Source organism: Gymnoscopelus microlampas (assembly GCF_963454915.1).
Source record: "Gymnoscopelus microlampas genome assembly, chromosome: 4".
Lineage (NCBI taxonomy): Eukaryota > Metazoa > Chordata > Actinopteri > Myctophiformes > Myctophidae > Gymnoscopelus > Gymnoscopelus microlampas.
Window position 1 is genome coordinate 50,425,752 of NC_139941.1, and position 11,446 is coordinate 50,437,197.

The window sequence follows — 11,446 nt, forward strand, 5'->3', positions numbered from 1 at the left end:
CATTTCAGTCCTATTTTATACCTAGGCTATTTGAAAATAGCCGATCTACAAGCTCACAACGCGTCGCGATGCGACACGTTGTGAGCTTGTAGATCTGCTATTTTCAAACATTTTAGTACTTTTACTTTTGGTACTTTAAGTACATTTTGATGCCAATACTTTTGTACTTTTACTCAAGTAAATCTTTTATTCCAGACTTTTATTTGTAACAGAGTACTTCTACATTGCAGTATTGATACTTTTTCCACCACTGGTCATACATTACTGTATCATAACGGACAGATACAGAGATCTCCATATATGGGAATGAAAGAGACACAGGTAGACAGACAGGTACAGTAGATATCTCCATATATGGGCACAAAAAAGGGACACAGACAGATGGGTACAACGGGTACTCTGACAAAGCCCCCGACACTATGACTCAGGCGTATCGGTCATATTGGCGGTGCGACATAGGGTGCTGCGCGTAGCGGGCCGAACCTCTAGTAACATAAAATATAATTGATTTAAAGTGAATTAATGGTACGCAATAAACGCTCCCTGTGTACACAGACCTGAAGTCTGAATTCTCAACTCTTCTCTCCTGTGGGTCCCTGGCACTAAATACTTCAGATGGTGCAATTTATGGGTCTTTGACCCATAAACGTTATGCCACGGCGACTCGTTCACTTTAGCTTGCTCGGCGGTACCTCTCGTGGCTCAAGTTCGCTTGAGACGCACGCCTCTGTCGCAGTAAAAAAATATACTTTATTAGACCAAAAAAACAGTTGTTGTAGGCAAGAGGCAGTTCCGCACGGGTCACAGAAGCAGACGTGGTTATAGCACAAGTGGTATAGGCTTTGGTATGTTGTGAACTCACATATCTAACCTTTACTCTACCTCTCTCTTTCCCTCTCTCCCTCTCTCCCCCGCCCCAGTCTATCGTGGAGCCCAGCAGCGGGTACGACGTCCTGCGCAGACCCGAGGGCCAGCCGGGGGTCCAGTCTGCAGACGGCTCGGCCAGCCTGCACCGCGCCACCGCCTGGGCCCTGCTACCCGGCCTGGCGCTGACGCTGCTCCTGGCCCAGCAGCGTGCCTTTTTGTTGTAGAAGAAGGAGAAGAAGAAGTGCCAGGAGGAGGAGGAGGAAGGAAAGAGAGAGAATTTAAAGAAAAAAGAGGTCATCCACCCACACAAAGCTGATCCCAAAAGCAGAAGAAGGTGTTCTTTCTTTCAGAGGCCGGTGGTATACGGTGGTGTCGAAGGATTTTTTTTTTTGCTGAAATACTTTTTTTTGTTGTCATGAATGGCGGTCGACTCGGATGGAAGGAAGATGAACATGAAAAAAGTGGAAGGTGGATATACAGTACAACTAAAAACACCATCGGGCAAAACATGATCAAACAAGTGAATTTATCGTTTATTTTGATGTATCGATTGATTTTTGGGGGGCAGGGGGTGGGCTGAGTGGTGCTTTTTGAGGGCCTTATAAGGACACGAGGCTTTGAAAAGAAAGACCCCTTGTTGTGTATGTGTGTGTGTGTGTGTGTGTGTGTGTGTGTGTGCGTGTGTGTGTGTGTTTTGCGAGAGGCGTCCGAGGGCCAAAAAACTCTCCGGGACTGATGCTCTCCCTCGGGGGCTCTCTGGCTGGCAGACGAAAAAAGGACAAAACACAACCTTCCTCCACAACCTGACCGTCATTGTTCAAAGACTTTTGAAGCACTTTTTTTTGCCACGATGAAGGAAGGAGAGAAGCAGGTGTATTACTGTAGGGAACCAATGAATCTTTAGGAAAAAAGAAAGAGAGAGAGACGAGGATACTGGATTTGGCACAAGTGGAAGGTGTAGCAGAGAGAGAGAGAGAGAGACAGAGAGAGAGATAGATGGAGAGAGAGAGAGAGAGAGAGAGAGAATAAAAGAATGGAAGGAGAAAAGGGGGGATAGTGGGGGGAGGTGGGGGACGTGAGTGCGGTGGCGGTGGCTGGCTAGTATACATGAGGAGAGATAAATATTTCTTCTATCAGTCACACGTTTCCGTCCTGAATTGGTTCCTCCGCTTAATCTCTTCTCGGATGAACGGACTGCACATTTTTGCGGGCTGTGCGTGTGCGTGTGTGTCTGTGTGTGTGTGTGTGTGTGTGTGTGTGTGTGTGTGTGTGTGTGTGGGTGGATGGGTGGGTGGGGGGGTTGGGGGGGTGATAACATTCTGTCGCTTCAACACTAGTATAAACTCTAAACTGTAAAGACCTAACTCGGTGTTCTAAGTGTTGGTATAGTAACCGTGACCATAATCAATCTACCGTTTCAAAAAAAAAAGAAAAAAACACAGCTCTTTCATTTTGGGGTGCAACAAGTATAAATATAATATAAATATAAATATGATTATTATTATTATTATTATGATTTCTTTTTTCAGCAGAGGAGAAAAAAAGGCAAAAAAGGTGAAAGGTTACCTAGGAGACAGAATAAAAAAATAAAAAGGTCCTCGTTTTGACGATGTTGTTATTGATGATCGTGTGGGTGTTCACCAAAATCCATACAGTTATGTCCACCTTCGCGTCATCTGTATATTTATGTCTTTATGTATATAAACAAAAAAACAAAACTGTTTTCCTTTTCGTTGGAACTTGATGCTAATTCTACAGTACCTTTGAATGGACGATTTGCGTTACGATGGCCCTTTGTTGTTGATGCATTACTGACATGATGAAGACTCTGGTACGGAAGCGACACACTCTGTGGGGCGGGGGGGGGGGGGGGGGGGAAGGCCTTTGTTTGCTGCGTTTATATTTGTCTATAAAGGTTTGATGATCACAAAGAATGTATACAGGGATGAAATAAAAAAATGGAGCTCTACAATGCTTGGAAAGCCATAACCTGTGTGTTGTTCACTCTGCAGTGTGGTTTGACTGGTTCACATTTCGGCTGCTTTCAATGTTTCAATATTTGTATTGATTTTTTTTTCAAGTTCTTTCTTTGACGGTACATAACACCACATTCATCCTACATAACCCCCTTCCCACCCGCAACACAATCCCACCCGATTACACAAATCTACACAAGCCACGTTCAACACACACAAAACCACGTACAACACACTCAGTGCCCGGGGGTAAAATGGAACAAAGCCATTAAAAACCCCAACATACTGTATAGAAACTTCTTCAGTAGCCAAAATACAACGATTAAGATTAATAATTCATGAAACATATAAGTTCAACCTTTGAGGAAATTCAGATTCAAAATAAGAAATAACAACTTCTGCTTTTCTCCTTGGATGATGTATCTTAAACGTTACATTTTTATGTATGTCATCACCTCCTCCACCCAGCGGTTATGGGTAGGTGGCACAGCCTTCTCCCAACTTAACCCATTGAGGCCTGAGGTTCCGATTCTGCAAAATGTCTTCTAAATCATAACGGTTTTCTGAAAAACGTATGTTTCTATATCAGTGGTTTTCAAGGACCCCCAAAATGATATACATTTGGCCGCGGACCCCATCTCAAAATATTTTGTTACAGGGACCCCCAGAAGCAAAGATTTGAGTTAATGTTTGCTTTAAAAGAATATATATATATTCAAAGATTTGCACACATTTTCTTGATTTGTTATCAAGAAGATCTGCTATTTTTGAATAGCCAAAGTGTAAAATAATGCTTTTTAGCTCAAATCAAAAAGTTGCCCAGATGCGTTCCAGGTAAAGGTAAGCTGTGTAACTTTTAGCCCATTTTATTTATAGATAAAACTATTTAAGCCATCATCATCCATAATATTATTGTGCAGGTGTGTCTCCCTGCAGACAGACACATGCCTCTGGCAGTATTTTGATTTAGTTCCGCTGTTTAAGTTGTCAACTTGTCAAACACAAGTTGCATAGTTGAGCTTTAACAAGATCAATTTTCTTGTCTTGTTAAGTTGATGAAGAGAATTCTATGGCAATGCTTCTCAACCTAGGGTCTGGGGACCACCAGGGGGTGTTATGGGAAAATTACACTGTCCATTAAAAGTGAAGAATGAATCTTATCGTGGGAATAGGCTCCAGCATGCACAGCAGCCATATTATGGAAAGAAATTGGGCCTCTTCCTTGTACAGGAGGTGTTACCAATGATTTATTTATGTATATGTAGCTATTTATAAGGGACAGTGCACATTAATCAACATGTCAGTTTTCATATCTACGTAAATGAGCCAGAGTTAGTTAGCCAAAAGCTCATTTTCATCTGCAGTCCCTGAGCAGGCTGTTAAAAAGTGGCGATACAGCTATCCATACAAAAACAGACATCAGTACAATACAAGGCAAGTAGTACGATACAAGGCAACAGTACAGGAGACAGAACAATTAGAGTAAAATATGAGAAATGACACCAGTGATACTAATGAAGGCTCAGGGTTCTGACATTGTGCGTATTGGCTCCATGGAAAGGCTCTGCTAACAATGGTGAGTCCTCAAATTGGGGTTCCTTCGGGGGGGTGGGGGATCCAAATGGCCCTTTACGGGTGTGTAACTCTGAGAGTTATGGGGGTCCTTGAAATTAAAAAGTTTGAGAACCACTGTGCTACACTAAATGGGAACAGAGCCTGTTAGAGAGAAAGTTACCTGCACTAAAGGTGGAAGTGGCGGCACTCCAACTCAAGAGAATTCAAGACAAAGGCTCAGTTTATCTTATTCTTTATTGGCTAACGCGTATCGGCACCAGCCTTCCAGAGAGCCAAAAAATAAGCGATTAGTATAATTGGTAAGACCTGTGAAGTAAGGAAGGAAGAAGCCCAATTTCTTTCCAATATGGCTGCTATGTATACAGCCTATTCAACAGGACTCCCTCTTTCTTTGGTGTTTCACCTTGATTGCGTCTAAACCCTAACATTTAACTTGCCTTAACCTAACTTTAACCCTAACTTCACATAAAGTATGCCTAAACCTAACCTCAAAACCCTGTCCGCCTGGGCGAAACACCAAAGAAAGAGACTCTCCCCCTAATCAACAGTATAAAAAAACAAACATGTTTTCTCACTACCCTGTCCTGTCCCCAAAGCCAAAGGTTTTATTTACTCAACTGTGCCCTCTACAGATCTGGTCGATGGTAATTTATATTGACCAGATATGTAGACACTGGCAGATACATGTTATTGTCTGCCCAAAAGGTGGATTTCACACAAAAGGTGGGGTTCTGAGACGTTCCCCACCAAGGAGAATAGTTTTTCAACATTATAAAACTGTCTTTGATTCGGTGAGTAGCTAAATCATTTTCTTTATTTTCACTACAGTTGGAGAGCTTGCACGGTGGTGGATGTTTCTGTCTATGGGAATACCACCGTGCCTGGCAGAGCTTAACGCTCTGGACCAGAGCTACAGCCTGAACCATGAGCTAAAACTCTCTGTCCTTCTCCCACCACGTGCTTGTCCTTCCATGCACCCCGTTTGAACTCCTTTTTTTAGAACCGTATTTATGGTTAACGCCTGCAAACCACACCCTAGAAAACAGTCCACACAGCATGACAGTATAAGCCTACCTGGCATTGGGGCAGAACGGGCTCGTTTGTACAGGTGGTTTTGTGGGCCTTTTATCCCTCCTAACAAAGAAATAAGACCTCTGGCCACTTACGGTAGATTACTACAGACTGGTAGTCAAATGAGGTTGTTAGATCAGTCGGTTGGAAGGCGTGGGAAAAGTTGCTGAGTGCTCCTGAGAGCCGACACAGACACGGCTAGCTACTATGGTGCTAGGCTATTATCCGACGGTCAAAAGCAGGTTTTCGACGCTTTGATCCCTACAACTTGTGATCCGATGCGACAGCGTACCCAGTACCCACCGCCCACTCAACAACACATTTTTTAGGGAAATGTCTCACAACAGTGTTGTTGAGAGCGGAGCAAAGTAGAATTTCATGATGACAATCATGATAAATCAGAAATGATGAATCAGGGTAGTTAATACCCTCAAAAAAACATGCAGTAATCCTGGTCTCTATACTGCCTCCCCCTGGCCAGCCGGGGCGCCTGATGGAGGGGAAAGGAACTGGTTGGAATAACGTGTTCCTTCCACGCGCTACGTCCAACCAGGGAAACTCTCCCCTGTCAGGTGATAAGAAGGTCAGTTGGCTCTCATGCATTGAAGGAGGCATGAGCTCGGCCCTGGCCTCCCTAGGTTGGCAGAGGGAAGGTAGTGCCCAGGATCACATAGACAATTGGCACTGGGTGTAAAAAATGGGGTTACAAAATCGTGGGATAAAAATTAAGAGGTAAATAAATGATGAATCAATTAGTAGATGGACATGGGTCAAAGGACCAATTTCTATGGGTCGCGAGTCATGAATATATATTTTTTTTAAAGTAGTAGTGAAAATAGCAGATCTACAAGCATTGAGATCTGCTATTCTCACTAGTTTGGGTCCCGGGCAAACGTCTAATAATTTATCTTTTGGGTCTTGAGCTAAAAACTTTGGTGAACCACTGCTTATAGACCCTATATGCCTATATTTACAGTGAGGCTATTGTGCATTTTCAGCCATGTGCTTCAACACATAGTTATTTAGAGCATCGCTTCTCAGACGCACACTTTAATTCAAAGAGCCTGTATGCATTGCTGGAATACCTGAAATTACAGTCTTGTGAAGTTCCCTGCGTCGCACCGTGGGCTTTGATGACTATGACTAAACACAACAAAAGACTACAGTACTGCTTGGAGAATACCTGAAATTAACCCATTCCACCCGGGAACGCATCTGTGTCATTTTATGTTCCTTTGGCTATTCAAAAATAGCAGATGAGCTTGTATATCTGATTTATTTATTTTTTTATCGTGAAAACAAATCTTTGTATATATATATTTTCAAAGAAAACATTTGTAACTCAAATCTTTGTCTGGGGGGGGGGGGGGGGGCAACTACATATCTAAAGATGTTTTTAAAATCCTAACAGTATGTTGCCCGATCAGTGCTGCTCCAACTTTTCCATGGGTTTCCATGGACCCCCAAAATGATATGTATTTGTCAGCGAACCCCCATCTCGAAATATATTGTTCCAGGGACCCCCAGAAGCACAGATCGGAGTTAAAAATGTTTGCTTTAAAACATAAATATATGTATTCAAAGATTCAGCAGATCTACAGGCTCGCCGTGCTATGAGCTTGTAGATCTGCTATTTTTGAAAAGCGAAAGAAATCTAAAAAATGACACAGATGCGTTCCCGGTCTTAATGTATTAAGATAATAGTCTTGTGAAGTTTCTGCATTGTATACCGTCAGGCTTTGATGACTACGGATACATACAAAACACTAGGCTATACAGTATTGCTTATAGAATGCATGAAAATACCTACTATAAGTGCAGTAGACTATACTGGACTATTGCATTTTATATTAGCTCAATTGTACTGAACCATATTTGACTCTGAAAGCAGGGGGGGCAAATGTGTCAAACACATTTTATGATATTTGCTCCATAATGCTTTATATTATGCAGATCAAAATACCCGCCATGTGCACTTTATCCTCAAGTCACTGTATCGTTTGGCATCCAAAAATAATCGCTGTATCATTTGATATTCAAAAAGAACCAAAGCTTTGAAAAGGAATAAATGTCACAGTTGCATCGGTACAGCTTTACTGTACGGGCAGAAACCTCTTATCTCTCAGTGGTGGAAAAAGTACTCAAATGTTTTACTTAAGTAAAAGTATCAATACTGCAATGTAGAAGTATTCTGTTACAGTCGGGAATTCAAAATTCACTTGAGTAAAAGTACAAAAGTATTGGTATCAAAATGTACTTAAAGTACAAAAAGTAAAAGTACTAAAATGTTTGAAAATAGCAGATGTACAAGCTCACAACGCGTCGCGATGCGACGCGTTGTGAGCTTGTAGATGGGCTATTTTCAAATAGCCTGGGTATAAAATAGGGCTATTCGTGGTTAATGTATGTTGTAACTAAAGGTTTCAAATAATTGTAGTGGAGTAGAAGTAAAATATTTGCTTCTGAGAATATCTCCATATTCTAACTTTTTGTGTTTTTTTTTGTGAATAATCACCGAAAAGTTACACTTTGGACATAATGAGCTTTCCACCCGACAAAAGACGATATAAAACCATTACATTTGTAGGTGGTTGTTTTGTGTTTCAGAAAGTCATAATAACCCCCACAAACCAAATGGCTTTTTTCCTTGACCATTTCATTACACACAGTGTTGGGCCAAATGACTGCCTAACGTTAATTACACATTATAGAAAGTAAACTGAGAGCTACACAATAAAAACTGAAATAAACTCTTTCAAAATAAGCAGCTTGCTACACTACACGTTTTAGTAAGCTATACTGTAGCTGCATTGAAGCTATTTTGTACCTTCCTATGTGATCAATAATGTGGCAGAGGATAGGCTCTGACGTTGAGTGATTCAATAAAACAAGTGACTGGAAAAGCTACAAATAGAATGAGAGGAAGAATTCTATTTTAGAGATGTGTTTGTGCTACGTATAGTCATTTAAGCTTGGTCATAGCTTAACTATTTGAACGCTATCATTCTTAGCCCATTCAATCCGGGAACGTATTTTGAGATCATTTTGAGATTTCTTTGGCTATTCAAAAATAGCAGATATACAAGCTTACCAAGTGCCGTGCTATGTCTGCTATGATCTGCTATTTTTTTTTATCATGAAACTGTGTGAAATGTGTGCAAATCTTTGAATATATATATATTTTAAAGCGAACATTTGTACCTCAAATCTTTGCTTCTGGGGGTCGCTAGAACAAAATATTTAAGAAATGTTCGCTTTAAAAAGATATATTATTCAAAGGTTTGCACACATTTTCACGATTTAAAAAAAAATAGCAGATCTACAAGCTCACTCGGTGCTACGCTATGAACTTGTAGATCTGCTCTTTTTCAATAGCCAAAGAAATCTAAAATGACAAAGAATGCGTTCCTGGTCTTAAAGGGTTAAAGTATAGTGAAGCTTCCCCGGAAGCTACCGATAAAAGGTAGTTAACCCATTGAGGACTGAGGTTCCGATTCTGCAAAATGTCTTCTAAACGGTTTTCTGAAAAACATATGTTTCTATGTCAGTGTTTTTCAAACTTTTTCATATCAAGCCCCCAAAACGATATGAATTTGGTTGCGGACCCCCATTTCAAAATATGTTGTTCCAGGGACCCCCAGAAGCAAAGATTTGAGTTAATGTTTGCTTTAAAATAATATATATATTCAAAGATTTGCACATATTTTCACGATTTTTGAATAGCCAAAGTTTCAAATAATGCTTTTTAGCTCAAATCAAAAAGTGACACAGATGCGTTCCAGGTCTTAATAGGTTAAGCTATCGTAGCTTTACAGTACGGCCCAAACATTGAACGACGACAACGTACACAACACACAGAGGAACCGAGTTCTACATCGTACACCTTCAAAGCAAAAACACAGGAAGCACAAAAAACACTGAAATCTGCCACAAAACACAAGGCTGGCTCGGGCTCAGCGGCATAAAGGCGTTGCATTTATGTGGCTAGGGCACCGTGCCTGACGCGCAGTAACGCCTGAAGACATAAACACTTTGGTGGAAATACTGATTGTGCGGTAGCAGGCGACATTCATCTACCTCAAGGCAAAGAGGGGGGAGGACGAGGAGGAGGGGGGGAGAGCAAAAAAGAAAGAAAAAAGTGCTATGTGCACAAACGCGACTTCCCCGGGTAGCAGTGGTGTAAAGTAACTAAGTAAATTAACTCAAGTACTGTATACTTAAGTACAATTTTGAGGTACTTTTACTTTACTGGAGTACTTCCAATTGTCTGTACTTTTACTTCTACTCCACTACATCTCAGAGGCAAAAATTATACTTTTACTCCACTACAATTATTTGATTTTTTTTTGTCACTAGTTACTTTGCAGATATAAATCATTACATTATAAAACATACATTAACCACTTCAGCCCTATGTCTTACCTAGGCTATTTGAAAATAGCAGATCTACAAGCTCACAACGCGTCGCATCGCGACACGTTGTGAGCTTGTAGATCTGCTGTTCTCAAACATTTTAGTACTTTTACTTTTGGTACTTTAAGTACATTTGGATACCAACCACATTTTCACTTTTACTCAAGTGAATTTTGAATTCCGGACTTTTACTTGTAACAGAGTACTTCTACATGGCAGTATTGATACTTTTACTTAAGTAAAGAATTTGAGTACTTTTTCCACCACTTCCCCAGGTAGAGAACTAGCTGTAAATCTTTCATTTGCAGAAAAAAAAAGAAAAAAACTACATGCCAATGAGTCATGAAATTCCCCCAGCCACATGAAAAGAGAGAGTGAGTTTAGTTTTGGAAATGAAAGGTGATACATCATCACCACCGGTCGTCGGTCGCGGCACAATTTTCTCTAGGATGCCTGTATAATTAGAGCAGAAGTAATACATATTGTCAAGAGTTAAAATGTAGGAGAAAATTGGGCATGGCAGCTAGGCTAGGGGGATATAGAGACTGCAGGTTGAGCCACGTGTCGGAGCACACTGCAGAGAGAGGAAAAAGGCTTCTGCTTAACCCAATCAAACCGAGAACACATCTGTGTCATTTTACTGTAGATTTATTTGGCTATTCAAAAATAGCAGATATACAAGCTCATAGCGCGGCACCGAGTGCCGCGCTATGAGCTTGTAGATCTGCTATTTTTTTGAAAAATCATGGAAAGTTGTGCAAATCTTTGAATATATATATTTTTAAAGCAAACATTTGTAACTCAAATATTTGCTTCTGGAGGATTCTACAAATGTCTTCTAAATCTTGACAGTTTTTTGTAAAAACTATAATATCAGTGGTTCTCAAACTTTTTCCTCAAACTTTTTCATGTCAAGGACCCCCAACATGATATGCATTTGGCCGCGGACCCCCATCTCAAAATATGTTGTCTCAGGGACCCCCAGAAGCAAACATTTGAGTTAAACATTTTCGCTTTAAAAATATATTGTATTCAATGATTTGCACACATTTTCACGACTTTTCAATAACGTGGCCGCACTCTGAGCTATTTATGAATAGCCAAAGTATAAAATAAGGGTTAAATTGGTTACACAGATGCGTTCCCCGGTCTTAAGGGGTTAATTACAGTACACTAAACACTGAGTAACCTTAGCTCTCTGAGAGCCCCACGATGAGAGACAGCTCACGTGTAACCCAAGACAGTCCTTGAGAAGCACATTCAGCACAGCGTACCGTACTCAATACTCACGGCATCATGGTGGCGTAGGACATTATTTGACAACTCCTGATACATTTGACTCGGGCACTCCAGTAATCTCAGCAGATCTAATGTACTGAATGTACCCTGTGTGTCTGTCTGTCTGTCTGTTGTTCTCAGATGTAATATGTTCTGCAACGTCCTGCTGTTTTGCACAAAATGCTAAATGCTTTGATCATCATGGTCTTGCATCGTTTTGTTAAGTGGTTATTATTAGGATGAGGCAGTAGCAAATGCACAGTGAA

General features: G+C 40.8%; 1 protein-coding gene across 1 annotated transcript in view; it reads left to right on the plus strand.

Moving 5' to 3' along the window:
* Positions 1-2,087, plus strand: part of LOC311044275 (GDNF family receptor alpha-2-like) — a 284,954-nt gene extending 282,867 nt beyond the window's left edge. The window contains exon 8 of the mRNA XM_084055730.1: positions 921-2,087. Coding sequence (XP_083911856.1) covers positions 921-1,091 — 171 coding nt within the window. The 3' untranslated portion in view covers positions 1,092-2,087. The remainder of the gene's footprint in view (positions 1-920) is intronic.
* Positions 2,088-11,446: the final 9,359 nt, after the last annotated feature.